We start from the raw sequence: 20,092 nt of genomic DNA on the forward strand, positions 1-20,092 counted from the left end.
ATGTATATTGAGGTGTGTTTGAAATGTTATTGTTAGGGTTAGATGCTAGCTAAGAACGCATTCACACCAGAGGTGTTTGGTCCGCTTTAAATGAACCTTTATGCCCGGGTAGTCCACTTCGTCTGGAGTGGTGTGAAAGCTCACTTAGAGCAGCTGAGAAGTTGACCGGTTCTTCGTCATGTCCTGTAAGTAGATGCAAATGTGCTTTCATTCAAACATGCTTAAATATTAGAATGGGTTACCACCGCAGCTTAACTTCCTCATTTTCCTTTGTTCTGTCTATGTTGAAGATTTCAGAACTTAATATTGACCTGTTTAAGATCAAATAAAAACGTAATTTTGATTATCATGTCATATTGTATTAATTTGTACATTTTTTGAATATTCATATGGTAAAGTCTTTAGTCTCAATATTGTGGTGTTCAAAATGACTAAGAACAATTCAAAAATATTGAAAATAACATTTTTAAAACCTGTTGAATTGGTAAAATTGTTTGAATGCATCAAGACTGCATGTATTACAACTTGTTTAATTTTGGGTTTTCACTCTAGACCCCCCCCCCCCCCGCCACACACACCCACACACACATTTTCAAGGTATATACTGTTGACTTGATAACTTGTCTAAAAAAGTGTTTCCATGTTTGTCAAAAGTCTTGCATGTCTTGTATGTTCCCTCACTTTTTTGTCTAATAAATATTGCAGGTGTTGCTGAGAACATAATTGGCTTCTCTTATGATTGTGTAACACTGATAATGATGGTTAATTAAAATCAAGATTTTAATGGGTTTTTTTCCTGTTATTACTGACAGACAAGTAGAGGTTTTGTTACACTTGTGTGTTTCAACTGCTCACTTCCTGCAGGGAAGTCCCCTAAAGAAATAGTTTTGTAAACATTAGCCTTAAATTATGGTTTCAAAGAACAGAAATGCCTTAGAGTATGCTGTTTTTCTCATTCTGCTGAATATTTTTAATGTTTCTGCCTTCTAAACTTAGCACAAAAAGTAAGGAAATTTGTGTTTGGTACATTATTTCTTTGTTGTAACAATGCTTCTGGCAAAAAAAAATGTATACTGATAGAAAGCCTGTGTGTTACCCTTTTAAATGATGCCACATTTGCAAGGAACATGCATTTGTGGGATGACCAGCAGAGCTGAGTATATGGGTTGTGCCTATGAAAAATGTGCCAAAAACCCTGCTCTGTGGGGGTGAGCGTTGTCATCTTGGAGGATAGAGTTCTTGCTGAGAGGGTGAGAAAACAGTATTCTTGGGGTGTCGTCTTCTTGGGACGCCCACTTATCGGCCTGTCTCTGACATTCCCCGTTACATGGAACTTGGCCTTCAGTTTGGAGCTGGTACTAGGGTTCACCCCAAACAATGCCGCAACTTGGTTTTGTGGAACACCAGCTTGAAGTTGCCCAGCCGACGGGCCCTATCCACATCAGACAAACATGGCATGTCGATTCTTGAAGCAGACATTTACTGACCACTGTAGCAGGACCCATGCTCACAGGTGCTGCCAATCAGGCACCTGATTGGCAGCACCTGGGGGTACCAGAAGCTCCAAAGAGATAGCAACAGCAAAATAAGCTGTTTGGCATTGGCAGAGAAGATTTGGCACATATTTCATGGGTGCAACCCACATACTCAGCTCTGCTGGTCATCCCACAAATGCATGTTCCTTAAAAATGTGGCATAATTTAAAAGGGTAATAAACAGGCTTTCCAACGGTATAAGATTGATAACCAGGAAGCATTGTTACAACAAAGAAATAATGTACCAAACACAAATTTCCTTACTTTTTGTTCTATGTTTATTATTTTCAAATTAGACTTTCATTTGAATTTTGATCATTAAACACTTCCATAGCTGATAAAGCTCTATTCAAAAATAAAAAACCTAATCGTTTGCTGAATTTAAAGTTAGAAAACACTTATTTTAATGACTAGAAACAGGAAAAAATCATGCAACTTTACTCAAATTGTAACTCTGTAGATTACCATGTGCTACATATAGCTGACTTTAAAGCTAGTCGAATTTAAATTCTGAAAACAAGCAAGAAAAACAGCAAGCGGCTTTGTCTAAATGTCCAAATTCACACCAGTGAAGCCACATCCAGTGAACGGACACCGTAGCCATGCTAGCACCAGGTCAGGAAACATGGGTTGGCCATGCTAAGCTACTGCATGCCATCAGTTACCTGGCATGAACAGTCAAAAATAGTAAGTAGTTTTCATGCTGTCATTGAGCTATATACAGCAAACCAGCGGACTTACGTTAGCTTTATTGCCATAAACACCAGAGTTACTAATCATTCACCTCCCCACATTGACGCTAACAGGCATGCATCTGAAACGGTTCGACTCTTCAACGTTAGCATGAAATGAGATGATGTGTTATCTATGATAAGCAGTGAGGGGTCTGATTCAATCATATTCATTTTAAGTTTTATAACGAAAAATATTTATTAGCGTGAGAGTAATTAAAGCTCATGTTCTGTTTCTTTTTTATCCTGTTTCTTTCCTTACTTCTTTGTTTTCACACAAACATCCCGGAGGAAGTCTTTCATGGTGTTGCTGCAGCAGCAGTTTGAAAGGACTGTGAGTAGAAAATAAAACTTTTCGTATGCTGTGTTGACTTCAAGATGACTGAAGGCATTGTACTGAAAACTTCATCTTGATCTCTGTAAAACTCTTTGTAGTGTCATTTTTCATGTACTGAGATAGAAAACCTTAGCTGGCATTGGTGCTATAATATTTACAACATATATGGGCATATTATATGCTGACTTATGATAATATCAGTACACTTCATCCTTCCTGCTTCCTGTAGCTGCTGTATCTATTTTACTTTAATCCCAGCTGTAACTCCTTCTTTTTATCCAGGCTTCCTGTCCAAACATCATGAGTACTTCAGTAATGAGCAGGTTCTCCTCTGCTGGAAAATGAAGTCCAGTCTGTGTTTTTCAGTAGCTCTTGTTGGAAGCTGCCAGATCCTGCTGCACTCAGCTGCTTCTGTGGGCCGTAATTGAAACCATTTGTGGATCAGGTGGAATTCTGGGACTTCTGGGCCTCACCTCAAACTCCCAAAGTGTGTTATTTTCTCAGTTTCTTTCCTTCAGCCAGAAAGACTCTTACATCAGCCTTCATTTCCCCTTCTCCGTCTCTCTCTCTCCCCCCCTTCTCTCTCTCTTTTCCACTCCCAGAAAGTCCTCACAAGGAAGAGGTCAGCGACTCCAGCACCGAATGCTTTGACTCACAGCAGTAGATGTGGAATATTTCAAACTGATGGTTTCCAAATATCAAGAGAAGAGCTGGCAAAAGTAAGTCTAATCCATTTTTTCTTGTATGTGGATATTAACCACAGGGTGAAAACTGAATGCGAAGAAAGTTTGAGGCAGCATAGCTGTGCCCAGTTTAGTGAGTGCATCATACCGGAAAGAAACATACAGAACTACAGAAATGCACAGATTATTTATGTTATGGTGACTTTGTTTGCACTGGATTTGCTGTGTTGACTCAGTGGCTTATGCTTTACAAAAGTAGATCACTCATAAGTTAGACAGTGAGTATCATGCTATGTTTCAGATATGGAAACAACAGAAAAATCTATTTGCTTTGAAAAGAAAAAGTTCACTACAAGCCTTAAAATGTAAGAAAGCAGCACTGGGTGAAGATGGCATCATACCAACATGTCTCACAGTGCTGTTTCCAACCAAAAGTTAAAATTGCTTGTTAAGTAAAGCAGTATTTGAGCTTAAGGCAACTTAAACCTGCACAGGACTTATACAAGATAAATTAATCCAGGTACTATGGTGGAGAGGATTAGACCTTGAGCTACAAGGAGAACGGTGTGTGCTTTTACCAGCGTGTTTCTCACTGTGGTGTGGTGGATGTTCATCTCTAAAGAAATATGTGAAGCATCCTGAATTATAACAGCTTTAATTTACAGAAGTTTTCATGTTATAAAATGCTTTGTATGCGAGTCTTTTCACACAGCTTTTCAAATATTGGACCTTGTATTTTATTCACAGATTTTTTTTTGTTTGTTTGTTTATGTGATGAACAATTAAAAAAAATGGAAGTGGACGTTTTGTTTAGTGGATTTATCAACTACCTTAACTTTTAGGTGCAGGGAGGAGAGATGAAGGTCGTCAGGATTCATCAGATTACACATCACGTCTTCCTTTTCCTGCTGGTCACAGCTGCACAATGTCAAGTGAACCCAGGTAAAATAGAAATGTACTTTATATTCAATCTCTTTCTTCTTATAAGCTACTCAACTTCAACTGCAAAAATGATCATTCACAGACCTCAGTGTTTTGTTGTCATTAATAGCTGTTAATGATCAAATCAGACCAATTAGTTGCTCATACTCAGATGTTCTTGTTAACACTCCACATGTTGGTGATTAATTTGTGGTAACTGTTTCTGTTTCTTTTGTTCTATCCCTCTTCCTGTAACCCTTACACAGTTGCTCAGATGGCTGTTCAACATGGGTTTTCCCTTGCCTCTGTTACTTTGCTAAATGTAGCCCAGTGCTGTGCACATGGTGGATTCATGTTGAGTCCACAAGTGCTAGCGTGGGATAAAAATTTGTCCCTATTGTTACTTTGGAAGTAACACATCATGACTACATTGCAAAGCCAGGATATATGTCTGTCATCAGGCACGTCCATCTTGCAAAGCTCCAATCTTAATTGACTGGGCTCAGTCTGAGAGGGTCATTTGAGGCAAACAAGGCAGTAGCTATGGGTGTAGCGATTAGCTCAGATGTAGACTTAAGTATTGACCAAGATAATGCAGTCCAGAGAGACCGCACCCCCTTTTGGGTGAAGCAAGCTCTGTGTTTGAATGGCAGTAGGTTAGGAAACAGTGGTAGCAAAGTGATTAAATGCAATTGCGTTGCTTTTGAACTTTAAATAATCAAAAAACATAATTTACGTTTTTTTAATCATCAAGTGACAAGAGTAAAAAAGGGGTCTGTGTCTATGGGCTGAAAATAAAGAGGATTAAAGAGGTCAAATGATGGACTGTTATTGTGTTTCTACTGACATGAAATTAGCAATCGCTCTATTTCCATTACCATTAGAAATTTGCAAAATCTAAATAGAATGAAAAACTGGTAATGGAAACACCTAAATTTCAAAAACCTCTAAAATATCGCTAAAACATTTTTACGCTCTCATGAGGAGGTTTTCAGACGTTTCGATCGCAAAAGTGCCATGGAAACACTTTTTCTGCATTTACATGTCACAGGACGTAACGTCTGGTGTCACATGACCAGTTCACTTTGAGATGACATGGCACGTTACGTGTGGACAGAAGAGGAGACAAGACTTTTCTTAACATCATACTTATACCCTTACACGTGGCTTTTGCCATACATACAGACTTTTCCTCTGAACTATCATCTGTTGCCTTTGTCTTTTGTTCAGAGTTGTGAAGGCAACTGCTGTAGATGTAATTACAACCTTACCAACCAGCAACAGGTTTTGAGTGTCCAGCTTCCTTGCAGCAGAGTCTCGTGATATGAGATTTTACAAGAAGTGTGAGGCTCATACCTAAAACTCCCTTCAATGGAAACACATTCAAAGCACAATTGTACTTAATCCAAAGTTAAGACATATCGCTTTTATTTTGCGAAAAACTGTAACAGAAATCCAGATTCTGTCTGCTTACCTATAAACAGAGTTTTCACACATTCGCCAGCATATTGATGTCATTTTAAAAATTGAGAATCAATTAATCTAACATGGTTAAAATACATACATAATTTTGTGATGCTGGTTCATGGCATCTCCGTTCCCATGATGGATAGTTTGTCCAGTTTGACAGAGAATTCTGAACGGACACCTATATACACCTAAAACTTTGTTTGTTTTATAATTTCAATAATTTATAATTTCATGGCAATTATTACCCTGGCATGTTATATTTTATGCATAACAATATTTTTATTGGATTTTGGCTCATAATAACAGTTAAACTATTCGGTTTCCATATTTTGAGCTTTTAAATCACAAATGACCTGGTTTTATTCCCATTTGTCGCCATTTATTTTGATGTAACATTTTCATCATGGGGCTTCAGGGCAGTGCAGGGGTTAGTGCTGTTGCCTCACTGAGTAAGAAGGCTCCTGGTTCGCTTCCTTCCTGGTCTGAGTTTGCATGTTCTCCCCATGCATGCGTGGGTTCTCTCTGAGAGCTCTTCTTGGCAAAAAAGGATGTTTTTGCTCTTCTCCCAACCTGCTTTGGCTTGAATTTATGATAGTTACAGGTGAGGTTTGAGTGTCCTGTAAGCCAGTATCACGGCAGTTTTGTCAGAACCGCACATTACTTCTTTATTTAAAAAAAGAGCAGAGAACCCCACTGAAACCTTTTTTTTGGGGGGGGTGGACAAGATGTTGTTTTTTTTTTCTTCTCTCTACTATCTTGGGCTAGAGTTTTATTTAACAAGTGGTGACACTTAGAGTAAACAAGGAAAGTGGTTGACTGTCAAGCTGATGCACCTGTATTGCTCAGCAGACAAGGTGAAGCTTGATGGCATTCCTTTTGTCTGGGCCTTTTCCCCCCTGGTGATGTGTCTGGAGGCCGCCCATGGTTTTTTCAGGCCTTTGGGACATCAACAGCATGACCTGGGGCTCTTGGCAACCCAATTGCCCACAAGGAAGATACTCTAAGATATGCTTACTTGCAACATCCATCCCTTACTCCTCTCTAAAGATGTGGATGTTGTTATTTTTCAACAGATTATTTTCCCATGTCCCTGGTATTATGCAAGGACATCCAGAGCAGAACTGGGGTTGTGCCAATCCTCCTTCCCAACCTATGGTGCCCTCAGGCAAGCTTACTTGCCATGACATGCCTTATTTTAGCCTCAATTTTTGGCCCAAACATGCCTTAAACATCTGCACAGTACTGTATATATATCAAGATTGATTGTTTGATTTCTTAAATGATGTAAAGGCTCCATATCAAGGAAATGAAGGGACTTATAGGTTGCTAAAGAGACCATGCCAAAGGCTCACACTGTAAAAGCACTAATGAGTTAGTTTTTAATGTATTTTAGTTTTTATTTTTATTCAAATAAAATTAAATAAACTGTTGAAAAATGAAAAAGATATAAAATGAGATTTAAAGCAATATAATGCAAAATTTGTAGAATAATTAAACCCTTCATATTTTTGAGTGATAAGCATATTGACTAAATGGAGAAGGGAAGCAATTTTAGGTGGGTGGGCTCAAACTCAAGAATGTAATGTGTGTGTATGAGAGAGAGAAAGAGAGAGAGAGAGTGTATATGTGGTTTACCTAATGGTCAGACAGCAAATATCCTCCGAACAGGCAAACCTTTCACAAGCAGGGGGCATTCGTGGAAAAAAAAGTCAGAAAATTTGTAGGTGTAGCTGTAAGTAACACACACAGGCCTTCACACACAGACACACACATGCACTCATTTCTCTGCAGAGTATTTTCACGGTAAAAGGGTTATTTGTCCTTCTGCTGTCTCTAAGTACATGTCAGGCATTCATGGTGGGAAGGTGAATTCAACACAGATGTTCCTTAATAATCAGGTAGAGAAGGTTAAAATACACAAACATAGATGCAGAAAGAAGGTTTAGAGTACATTCACTGAGTCACGTTAAACACCCTGATGAAATGTCTCTTCTTTTTGACCTTTTTTTTATTTTTACTTGTTTGAGTTATTACCCAGCAGATGCCACTGAACTCAAAAATGTCTCTCACGTGTCTCTGGTAGAAATTATGAAAAAGGAAGAGCAGGCATCTCTGAGGCCACTCCCGCTTCGTTCTGCTTAGACTGGCACCCACACAGTGACGCCTCTGTTTGGCTTCAGGGGCCTGCAGGGCTGCAGGAAAGGGTACTGAGGGGGGAGGAGGGGACCTGACCACTTTACACTCCCTCACATCCTGCAAACACACGAAAAGGATCAAAATTACACGTGAGAAAATACAGGCAAACAGTTACACTTATGAAGAAAAAATAAAATTACTTAAAGTTCTTGCAAGGAACTTTCAGTTTGCATTGATTTGAGCACAACCTGAGACATATCTCCTGGTCAGTCTCGTCCTTTACATGATTAGGTGTTGTAAAAATCTCATCCTGCTTTCTTATAGGTTTCACACATATCACCCATTTTGAATATTTGTCGAGCAAAATCAAAGCAGAGGCTGTTTCTGCAGTGTGCACATACTTACTTTGTCTGACACCTACCTTGAGAAAGCAATTACAGTCAGTAGAAATCTATTTGCAACAAATACAAGATACTTGTGCCCTAATGAAAGATAAGTGCTCAGTGTAGAAATTCCTAAATCCAAATTTTGCCTCAGTATTGGCCCCCACAACCCAACTGTGCAGACTGTCAGGTAGCAAAAAGACAGCACTTCATCAGGCTTGGCAAAATGGAACATCCCTTCCCTGGTGTTTTGTTCAGTCAGTCCCACAACACCTTAGGGAGGCTGAATAGTGAGCTCCAGCATCTCAGAGCCATTTCCCTCCATGCTAGTCCTCACTGCCCATGTGCAGACGTATCTTACCTACTGTGCAACTTGGCTGTCACAACCCAAACAGCCTTACCACTTAAAACAGATCCAGGCTCTGTACATGCAACTCCACATAGCAACATCGATGCTACCTACCCTATCCCCATGGCTCCTTATCACCCTGATAAAAAAAACCCAATTATTCATGGGACCAAAATTGCACATCAAAAAGAACAGCAAAGAGTGCACAAGAGGAGCTGTATAGTAGATGTCGATGTAGCTGATGGTCTAACTTGCTTTTGAAGATCTTATAAAAGCATCAGTGTTATTTCAGTCAGAACTGGCTAAATACTCATTGCAGCAGCCTTGATAATGTGTAATTATTTTATGCTTTGTGTGTTTTGCAGAAATGTGTCGGTATCCTCTGGGCATGACCGGTGGGCAGATTCAGGATGAGGACATCTCTGCATCCAGTCAGTGGTCTGAGTCAACTGCAGCAAGATTCGGCAGGCAGGTTTCAAGACACGTTTCTTTTTCTCACTTAATTGAAAATGCATGCTGTTTTGACACATGTACTTCTGAATATTTCTAAAAACACCCAGACAGCATTCTCCATAAATATTCTTGAGTTTCTTGTTCTAAAGAAAGGAGGCTTCTCAGATGGCAAGGTGTGAAATAAAAAGGATGTGCCAAGATGATCGACAGGTGACAGATTCCAAACCATGGTGAAGTTTTTTTTTTCTTTCATTTTTATCAGTGCTGTGTATGACAGGATAAATTCCCAGTATCCGTGAAACAACGAAGAAGAACATCATCAGATTGAAAACAATATGCATGATGCAGTTTCATTGGGTGAACAAAAACTGTACCAGTTGTACACCGGGGGTATGTTAGTCCTGGAATAATCAGTCCTACCTTCTGTGCTCGCACATAGTCTTATCCAACTTTTTGTTGCTTTTAATGATGATGTTTTTATGCATACATGCAAATCACCTGAAATTTTCAGGATGAGTTGCATGTGTGAACACAAACTGACAGGTTTTTCACCCCCAATTTGTTTAAAATTTTTCCTTCAAGCTTCAAGCTAAAATTACCAAGACAGACTGCAGACTCTGACGGCCACTCTCACAGACTGTTCATCTGAGATGCCGTCAATTTTAGAACAGAAATACACCCTAAAATTGTCAAAATAAAATCAGATTAAACTTCAGTTTAGGGTTCGGGTAAGGGTTAGGTTACCAAGAGTTAAAATTCAAAAACTTGACCTGCAAAACCTGATTACAAAACGTTTAATAAAGCCCAGTCAACTGTATGCTAACGGGGAAGCAGCATGTCCTCCATCAAAACATTCTAACAGAGCAAGTGTAGCTAAAGTACAGTAGCTAAATAGATAATAGAGTTCTGTAGCTTATGTAGCTATGCAAGCCCACATGGCAGTTACGTAAGCTATGTAGCTAAGTTAGCCCTAGCTACATTTGCTAAAGCTCGCTTTGCTAAAGCTAACTTAGCATCAGATAACATATCTACATAGCTAACATAGCTAAAACCAAGCTCAAGAAGCAGCTACATAAGTTATGTATCTAAGTAGCTAAGTTAACTTTAGCAAAATTTGCTAAAGCTCAAGCAGCTAAAGCTAGCTTAGCTTTAGATAACAGAGCTACATAGTTAACATAGCTAAAGCCAAGCTCACAATGTATCTAAGCTATACAGCCAAAGCTAAGCTCATGAAGTGGATATATAAGCTACACAGATGTGTTCTCAACATAGCTGTGTTAGCTTTAGCAACATCTGCAAAAGCTCCCATTGCAAACGCTAACTTAGCTACACTGGCTTGTAGTAATGTTAATTACGAAGCTAGCATAGCTATGTTAGCTTTAGCTAAAGCTAATGAAGTCAAAGCGAGCCACCGTTTATGTAACTACTTCTAGAACGGGTCCATACATAATTAGACCTCTGACCTTTTTCTCTGTTTTATTTATAAATGGTTTCTGCACCATCTTTTTCATGTCATGTCCTGCCTCTGCCAAACTCTGTTTCTAATTTCGTGTGAACTAATCTCTGCCTGGCTATGAAAAAAAGCCTGATGTTTTCTTTTTCTTTGCTTTTTTGGGCTTTCTGCCTGTATTTAGACAGGATAGCTGGTAAGAGACAGGAAATATAGGGGGTAAAGTGGTTGGAAGATGTATATCAAACAGCCTGGGGGACAGATCTCCAAACCAGAGCATGGAGGACTATGGACCATGTATAGGGACACCTGCTCCACCCACTGAGCCAAACCAGCACCTGAACAGGAAGAGTTTGCTTAGGTCCCATGAAATTTTACAGTTAAAAAATGTCAAATTTCCTGAAAACGGATGATTGGATTTGATCTAAAGCTCCAGAACTGTTAACTTAACAAACCATGAGATGAGATTGTTTGGCAGTAGTTAAGTCTCCAAGGTCTTTGGAAACTGAAGGGTTGCTGGTTCAAGATCCACTAGGACCAAATCTAAAGTGGTCTTCTTACTAAAGAGGTTCAAGTTCGTTTCCCTTCAACAAAGCACCAACCCCCCCACCACTCTGGTGCTCTTTTGAGTGCAGCCCCCTCACTCTGACATCTCTTCATTGATGCATGTCAGTAGCATCCTGTTTGAGCAGGTGCATGTTTTTCAGCAAATGTGTCTTTAGAATAACTCAGCAACAAAGAGTAAACACTGAATTTACTCTGAAGGGATTAATTAAGGAACTCTTCTTCTTCTTCTAAACAGCTGTTATCAAGAACAAGCAAGAAGTTTAAAGATCAGCATATATAAAAGTTTGTTGTCTACAAACAGAGATTAAAATAACTGTTAATATAATAACTCTGTTTTACTGTTCAACCAGCAGAAACACAGAATAGCTGATGCAAAAATAACAGAAAATATTTTGCACAAAATATGAAAACAGAACATTTTAAAGACTTCTTTTTCCCTTTTTATTCCCCCCCCTCTGCAGACTCGACCTGGATAACGGAGACGGTGATGGAGCCTGGTGTCCTGACATCATGTCAGAGCCAGACGGCCTGAAAGAGTACCTCCAGGTGGATCTACGCTCACTGCACTTCATCACACTAGTGGGCACCCAGGGTCGCCATGCTGATGGGATGGGTAATGAGTTTGCACAAAGATACAGGATCAAGTACAGCCGAGACGGCAGCAACTGGGTCGGCTGGCACGATAGGAAGGGGAGGCAGGTGAGTGTGTAATACTATTCCTCTAGCCACTTTTAGGTATGATTTAATTAAAGTTTGGTAAATCTTTATGAAATCTTAAACGGATAAGGTTCAGTCTGCTGTGAGGCTGGTGTTAAGTGTGGCTTGATAGGTGAGATTAAGGCTAAAACTGTGTATCAACAGTGAATGGAGCTACTGTGCTGTTAGTCACTGGTTTTGATATTCTAAACTTTACATTAGATTGTGGTTGTTGCCATCTTGTTTTCTTTTTAAATAAAAGTCTTTTTTTAAGTACTTCAGCAGTTCCAAACTTTAGGAGACCAGACTGCAAAAGGTTGATAGCCCTTTTCCTCTGAACAAACAGGCTCTTTGTAAAACCAGTAAACTCTGATCAGCCCATCTAAGGGGGTACCCACATTGGAAGAGGTTAGCCAGCAAACAATATACTTAGGATCTTGGTCATATTATGCTTTAAAAGTTAGTCATAAAATTGTAGAATGAATAAAGTTGTTCTCAAGAAGCCAATTTAAGAAACCAGGATTGTTGGTGAAGGAAGGCCTGTGATACCCCTGGGTAGAGGGCGTTACAAAAGGTCAAACAGGACAAGATTATTTCATGGACAGTTTTTTGTGTAAATCTGAATAATTTCAGATTAAGATTTAACTTCTTATTACAGTGCCTATAGAATATTTCCCCCCTTAGGATGATTTACTTGTTCAATGATTTTGTAAATCAATCAGGGTCAATATAAATAGGCTTTTTGGCAAAAAAATTACAAAAATAACTTTTTAATTTCAAAGTAAAAATTTCTACAAAGTAATGTCAATTTAAAAAACATATGAAAGTTAAAATAAGTGGTTGCATTAACATTTCCCTCCCTTAAAGTGACTGACTTAATTCAACAGAGGTCCAGTGCTAGTTGTAGCTAGCAGAGGTTGGTGCTTGTGGTCTCACAGTCAGGGAAATTGGGATCACCTGAGTGCAGTGAAGGCACAGGGCACTGAAAATCTCACCAGATTCAGTTAAATCCATCATCAAGAAATGGAAGGCATATAGCATATGTGTAAATCTGCCTAGATCAGGCCGTCCTCACAAACTGAGTTACCGTTCAAGAAGAAGACGAGTGAGAGAGGCCACCAAGACACCTATGACTACTCTGAAGGAGTTACAAGCTCCAGCAGCTGAGATGGAAAAGACTCTACATACAACAACTGTTACTCTCGATCTTCACCAGTCAAAGCTTTTTGGAGAATGGCAAAGAAAAAGCCACTGCTGAAGAAAACTCATGTTAAATCTAGACTAGAGTTCACCAAAAGGAATGTGGGAGACTCCATTGTCAGCTGGAGGAAAGCTCTTTGGTCTGATGAGACCAAAATGGTGCTTTTTACCATCAGACAGGAGCAATGTTTGGCAGACACCAAACACTGCACATCACCACAAACATAGCATTCCCACTGTGAAGCACAGGGTTGACAGCATCATGCTGTGGGGATGCTTCTCAGCAGCTGGCCCTGGAAGGCTTGTAAAAGCAGAGGGTAAAATGAAAGCGACAAAATAGAAGAAAATCCTGGAGGACAATCTTATTCTGTCTGGAAGAGAGCTACAGCTTGGGAGCAGATTTATTTTCCAGCAAGACAATGGCTTAAAGCATACAGTGAAAGCTACACAGAAATAGTTTAAAGACAAGAAAGTTAATGTTCCGGAGTGGCTGAGTCAAAGCCCAGACCTCAACCCAATAGAGTTTGTGGCTGGACTTGAAAAAGGATGTTAATGCCTGATCCCTGTGCAGCCTGACAGAGCTTAAAAGACAGACAGAGCAGCTTTGCAAAGAAGAATGGAGTAAAATTGCAGGGTCCAGATGTGCAAGCCTGATTGCGACCTATCCAGACAGACTCAGTGCAGTGATTGCAGACAAAGGTGCATCCACTAAATACTGACTTGAAGGGGGTGAATATTTATGCAGTCACTTATTTTACATTACATATTTTGTATATTTAACGTCGTTTTGTAGAAATTGTTTTTCTCTTTTATATTAAGCAGGGGGGGTTTTGTAATTTATTTTTTTGTCTAAAAGCCAAATTCTATTGACCATGACTAATTTATAAAATCAATAAAAGACTAAACCTTCTAAGAGTGTGAACACTGTTTATAGGCACTGTAAGTGAGATTTGCACTTAAATGTAAATATTGTCTGCAAGAACTCCCTAAAATGTAAATTTGTTCACGATGCTTTGTGAAATATTTTATTCCCCTTAAAACTTTCAGGGAATGTGGGGGACCCCACTCTCTGACACTGTTATTTTGTGGGTCAGAGGCTGAAAAGTTTGGTAAACCCTGTTCTATATGACAGGTATGAGTGTAGGAAGTTTAGAGAGTATTAGATATCCTATCAGGAAAAGACTTGAGCTCAGACTTTTTGTCATCCTCGGCGTAATGTAAATTGTATGTCAAGACATCTTGTTTATTGAAAAGCTGCTCAAGAATGAACAAAGTCACAGCCGAGGTGTCGAGTGACTCTAATTAGCTGTTCCTTTGAATTCTAGTGGCATTTTCCTCTCCCTCAAAAACTACCTGGTCTAATGACCCATAACTTTTAGCCCAAATAAAATAATACACCATAGGAAAATATCAATTCATCTTATGTAAAGTTGTCACAAAATGGGAAACAAGCCATCTTGCTCAGTCTGTAGCAGCCTTTTATTCTTTTTAATACAGTATCTGATGTGAATATTTTCCTCACCACTGAGAGATAGCAAACTGGGATCAAAAGATAACAGCAGAGTCATGGATGTCATGGGAGATGAAACTTGTAGTTGAGCTGGCAGGAGATGAATTACACCCGTTTCTCTAGAGATTGTCAGAATTGAACCGTTTGTAAAACACATTTTTATGCAGCTTTAGTATTGCAGCTCACAGTTTAATATACAGCAGCAACAGGGTTTTTGTTAAAAGAACCAAAACATTGTCAAATTGTTAAGAACTTTTAAATAGTTTGATCATCCTTATATGTTTTTCTCTCTCACTTGTCTCCTTTGTGACTTGTTTTTTCACTCCTCTGTCAGGTGATCGAGGGGAACAGGAATGCATATGATGTGGTGCTGAAGGACCTGGAGCCTCCCATCATTGCTCGGTTTGTGCGCTTCATGCCTGTGACGGATCACTCCATGATTGTGTGCATGAGAGTGGAGCTCTACGGCTGTGAATGGCTTGGTTTGTATATATTTTACACATTTCACAGTGTGGTGTCCCCATAAGACTTTAAGACTTCAATGCATGCTCTTTTCTTTAAAAAAATCTCAATTTGGATAATTTTGTAATTTTCTGTCTTTATTATTTCATAAAGTGAATGGTGCCTTTGGAAATGTAAACATCGTGTTCCTTTTCATGATCTTCTAAGTATGCAATGAATAAGTCCTGATGTTTGAATTTGGTCTTCTTCTGTAGATGGTCTGATGTCTTACAGCATCCCAGACGGGCACCAAATGATCTACAGAGGCCTGGATGTCTATTTTAATGACTCTGTGTATGATGGAGCATCAGCTGAAAGGTCTGGATTTCATGTACCTTCAAGATATGAGCATGTCGATGAATGGTTTAGTACCAGGGTACACTAAATGGACAAAAATATTTGGTTGCCTGACCATTACACGAACAGTGACTGTAACCACCATTCAACACATTGTATTCAACTATTTTAATATGGAGTTGGCCCCCTTTTGCAGCTATAACAGCCTCCACTCTTCTTGGAAGGCTTTACATAAGATTTTAGAGTGTTTTTGTGGGAATTTGTGCCCATTCATTCTGTTGAGCAAATAGGCGACCAAGCACTGGTGTTGGACCAGAAGGCCTGGCCCATAATCTCTGTTCCAGCTCATCCCAAAGGTGCCTGATGGGCTTGAGATCAGGGCTCATTTATGGGCTGAATTATGTATTAACCTGTTTTTTTAAGTAGTTACTACAGTGGCTCACCTTTGCTTTGTTTACTTTAGCTAAAGCTAACATACAGTAGCTATGCTGGCTATGTGGTTAATGTTATTACATAAACCAATGTGGCTAAGTTAGCTTTAACAATGTGACCTTTAGCAAACATAGCCAAAGATAACTTAGCTACGTAGATAACGTACCTATGTAGTTTACGTAGCTGCTTTGTGAACCTAAGCTTACGCATCTAACGGAATTATGTCAGCAATGCTGGCTGCATGAGAATATTTTAATGGCGGACATTTTTTCTGCAAGCAGACTGTTTACTGTAATGTGGAATATTCAGAAGGGATGAAATTTCAGGAACTGTCTTATTGCCCCCGTGTGGCCCCTCTCACAGTACCATGCATGAAGTCACTGAACTTTTTAGATCAATTCATTATGTATTACAAATGTTTGCAATTGGAGACAGCATGGCTAGATGCTTATTTCATACACCTGTGGCAACAGGTCTGATTGAAACACCTGAATTCAATTCAATCAACAGGTATGGCCAAATGCTTTTGTCCATATAGTATACAGTCATGGATGAAAGTGTCGGCACCCCTGGAATTTTTCCAGAAAATACACCATTTCTCCCAGAAATTGTTGCAATTACAGATGTTTTGATATCCACATGTTTATTTCCTTTATGGTTATCGGAACAACACAAAAAAGCAGAAATTGACATAATTTTTCACAAAACTTAAAAAAATGGCTGGACAAAATTGTTGGCACCCATAACTTAATATTTGGTTGCACACCCTTGGGGAAAAAATAACTGAAACCAATCACTTCCTATAACATCAACAAGCTTCTTACACCTCTCAACTGGAATTTTGGACCACCCTTCTTTGCAAACTGCTCCAGGTCTCTCAGATTTAAAGATGCCTTCTTGCAACAGCAGTTTTAAGATCTCTCCATAGGTGTTCAATGGGATTTAGATCCAGACTCATTGCTGGCCACTTCAGTACTCTCCAGCGCTTTGTCTCCAACCACTTCTTGGTGCTTTTTGAGATATTTTTTCGGGTAATTGTCCTGCTGGAATACCCATGACCTCTGACGCAGACCCAGCTTTCTGACACTAGGCCCTACATTGCAGCCCAAAATCTTTTGAAAGTCTCCAGATTTCATGATTCCTTGCACACAGTCAAAGCACCCAGTGCCAGAGGCAGCAAATCAACCCCAAAACATCCTTGAACCTCCACCATGTTTGACTGTAGGTCCTGTGTTCTTTTCTTTGTAGGCCTCATTCCGTTTTCTGTAAACAGTAGAATGACGTGCTTTTCCAAAAAGCTCTACCTTTGTCTCATCTGTCCACAAAATGTTCTCCCAGAAGGATTGAGGCTTACTCAGGTACATTTTTGTGAACTCCAGTCTGGCTTTTTTATGTCTCTTTGTCAGCAGTGGGGTTCTCCTCAGTCTCCTGCCATAGCGCTTCATCTCATTCAGATTACCACGTATGGTCCAAGCTGACACTTTTGCACCCTGAGTCTGCAGGACAGCCTGAATTTGTGTGGAAGTTGACTGAGGATGTTTATCCACCATTCCAACTATCCTGCGTTGGATTTTTCTGTCAATTTTTCCTCTTGCGTCCACGTCCAGGGAGATAAGTCACAGTTCCAAGGGTTGTAAACTTCTTGATTATATTACACACAGAGGACAAAGGAATTTCAAGATCTCTGGAGATGGGCTTGTGACTTTGAGATTGTTCATATTTTTCCACAATTTTGCTTCTTAAGTCCTCAGACTATTCTCGGCGCTTCCTTCTCATCTCCATGCTTGGTGTGACATACACAGGCACACAACAGAAAAGCTGAGTCAACTTTTATACATTCTAACTGGCTTCAGGTGTGATTTCTATATTGCTAGCACCTGTTACTGCCACAGGTGAGTTTAAATGAGCATCACATGCCTGAAATAAAATGATTTACCCACAGTTTTAAAAGGGTGTCAATAACTTTGTCCAGCCCATTTTTGAGTTTTGTGTAAAATAATGTCAATTTTGGCTTTTTTCTTCAGTTTTTTGTGTTGTTCCAATGCACATAAATAAAATAAACATGTATACCAGAAACATTTGTAATTGCAACAATTTCTGGGAGAAATGGTGCATTTTCTGGAAAAATTCCAGGGGTGCCAACACTTTCCTCTATGACTGTATGTCTCTCACATATTTGTGAGATACAAACCAAGGAGAACCCTGATGAAATCTTGGGCTGAGCTGTTGGTTGCCCTGGGAGTTAAAACAAAACACAATGAAGCAGAATTTTATTTTCATGCAGTACAGGGCTGGCATAATCTTCCTCATGATGTAAGATAAACCCAAGCTCTGACCACCTTCAAGTCTGAGTTAAAATCCTTTTGTATGTCAAATAGAAACATCATTAGTCATTTCAGTCTGTTTCATATCCAGCTAAAATCTCCCCACATGAGCTTTAATGTCTTATTTTACTTTTTTAAACTCAATTTTTAACTCTTTAAAACACTTTGAGTTTCTCTGTCTGTGGACAGTTTAAGTACATTTTCCGTATTGATTCTTACTGATTTTTATCCAAATTTCTTTAGACTAACAAAGGGTCTGGGCCAGCTGACAGATGGTACATGGGGTCTGGATGATTTCCTCCATAGCCACATATACAGCATGTGGCCTGGCTACGACTACGTGGGCTGGAACAACAGAAGCTTCCCTAAAGGTTACGTGGAGATGATCTTTGAGTTTGACCATGTACGCAACTTCACTTCGATGAAGGTAAAGATCTTTAAAGTAGTTCACTGCGGAAGTTAATCTTAAAAAGTGGAATATTTTAAAACTGCTGAGCCGACACCACACCATGCCAAGCAAGCATCCATCTCCTGTAGCTGCTGGAATTTTTATTGAGACATAAAATTTATTAAATGATGCAAAATAGCCCTGAATAATGAGGCTATTTTTCACGGGATGGGTAAGTGCTGTGTTCAGAGATGAAAGATTTTCAGCTATAGCCACAGCAAAACAGATTAGTCATCAGTGCACCTTCCCCTGCATCATCTTTCCCTTAATATTCTGCAGCCGTTTGGTCATGTTTCAAAAAAGAAAAAAAGCACAGAAATTGACAGGATAACTGAATATTTGCAGCCTACAGATTCTCTTTTCCCACTGTTGCCTCCTCAGGTTCACTGTAACAACATGTTCGGCAGAGGGGTGAGGATGTTCAGACAGGCCGGCTGTTATTTCCACTCAGGGTCAGATTGGGAGGCCGATCCTGTGACATTCAGACCCACGGTGGACCGTGTGAGCCAGAGCGCCCGCTTTGTTACTGTACCACTTGGGGACCGCACAGCAAGCGCCATCAAGTGCCGCTTCCACTTCAGCGATACATGGATGCTGTTCAGTGAGGTGGCCTTCCAGTCAGGTAATAGGAAATTTAAAGGAATCAAAAAGTGTCTGTTTTTTATCTTCGTGTTTTGCAAATGGCTGCACAGAGGTGAAGTGGTTAGCGCTGTTTTTTCACAGCAAGAAGCTTGCCAGTTCAAATCACCAACATTTTTCAGGTTTTTAGACCCAAAGCTACCATTTATCTTTCTCTTTTTTTATAGGCTCTGCAGTCTACAATAACTCTTTGATTCCCCGTAAACATGGACACCCAACAAACACACTACCAGGTCAGCCGCTTATTTATTTTTCTTCCAGTCATAATTTTAAGCCTGTAAGACAGCCATCATCAAATGGTGGCCAAGTCCAGCTCACCAAAGCCAATTATCCTGTTCCACACGAGTCATGTGAAAAGAATTCACCAGCATAATCCAAAATGTTTCACTGGAGTTCTCTCAGTTTGTAGGTCCGCTGGCTGCTGTGAATACATTCATAAGCAAACTATAACTATAACATGCAAATAGCTTAGTTTTACTTTACCGTAAACCTGGAATATAAGTCACCCTGGTATTTATGCCACAGCCTATTTTTGGAATCTCCCAAAGGGGAAAGGGGCTAAACCTTCCTCTTGCATGGCAGTTTCCACTAACTATATACTTCCTGTTTTCTTTGCAAGATTGCACAAATGCACTATTATGACTAAAAAAGGAAGAAAAGCGGTTAAAAAGTGGCGCTAAATTCCACCAGTCGGGTTTGTGTTGTTATGCATACCAGCACATCCACCTAGCACATAATTTTCATTTGTGCTGGGTGTCATTTAGCATATGACAGTGGCAGCTGCATACACTTGCAGTAATGACGTCCCATGTCTTAGCACCTAATACACAAATACGGTGCAATCAGAAAGTATTCAGGCCCACTTCAGTTTTTTCATTTTTGTTATGTTGCAGCCTGAGGCTGCAGTTAGGAAAACGTGTTTTTATTCCCATTAGTCTACACTGAGTTTCCCACCATGACAAAGTGAAAACAGGATTTTACAAAGTTTTGTGAAGTCTATCAAAAATAAAAAGGTGAAATATCATGCTGG

The 20,092-nt window shown here is 39.6% G+C and overlaps 1 protein-coding gene across 5 annotated transcripts in view; it reads left to right on the forward strand.

Annotated features, from left to right (window-relative positions):
- The first annotated feature begins 2,108 nt into the window (after positions 1–2,108).
- The window catches only part of LOC121520532 (discoidin domain-containing receptor 2-like), a 31,433-nt gene continuing 13,449 nt past the window's right edge, over positions 2,109–20,092 (forward strand). For 2 of the 5 annotated variants that reach the window (XM_041804025.1, XM_041804026.1), the window contains exons 1-10: positions 2,127–2,222; positions 3,206–3,322; positions 4,129–4,228; positions 8,911–9,013; positions 11,477–11,714; positions 14,756–14,903; positions 15,138–15,240; positions 18,219–18,402; positions 18,805–19,045; positions 19,230–19,295. In XM_041804025.1, coding sequence (XP_041659959.1) covers positions 2,172–2,222; positions 3,206–3,322; positions 4,129–4,228; positions 8,911–9,013; positions 11,477–11,714; positions 14,756–14,903; positions 15,138–15,240; positions 18,219–18,402; positions 18,805–19,045; positions 19,230–19,295 — 1,351 coding nt within the window. In that variant the 5' untranslated portion in view covers positions 2,127–2,171. Of the gene's footprint in view, positions 2,223–2,561; positions 2,601–2,969; positions 3,091–3,205; positions 3,323–4,128; positions 4,229–8,910; positions 9,014–11,476; positions 11,715–14,755; positions 14,904–15,137; positions 15,241–18,218; positions 18,403–18,804; positions 19,046–19,229; positions 19,296–20,092 lie in introns of all 5 variants that reach the window. The other 3 variants (XM_041804027.1, XM_041804029.1, XM_041804028.1) reach the window with 3 other exon arrangements.

The sequence above is a fragment of the Cheilinus undulatus genome, linkage group 13, assembly GCF_018320785.1.
Source record: "Cheilinus undulatus linkage group 13, ASM1832078v1, whole genome shotgun sequence".
Lineage (NCBI taxonomy): Eukaryota > Metazoa > Chordata > Actinopteri > Labriformes > Labridae > Cheilinus > Cheilinus undulatus.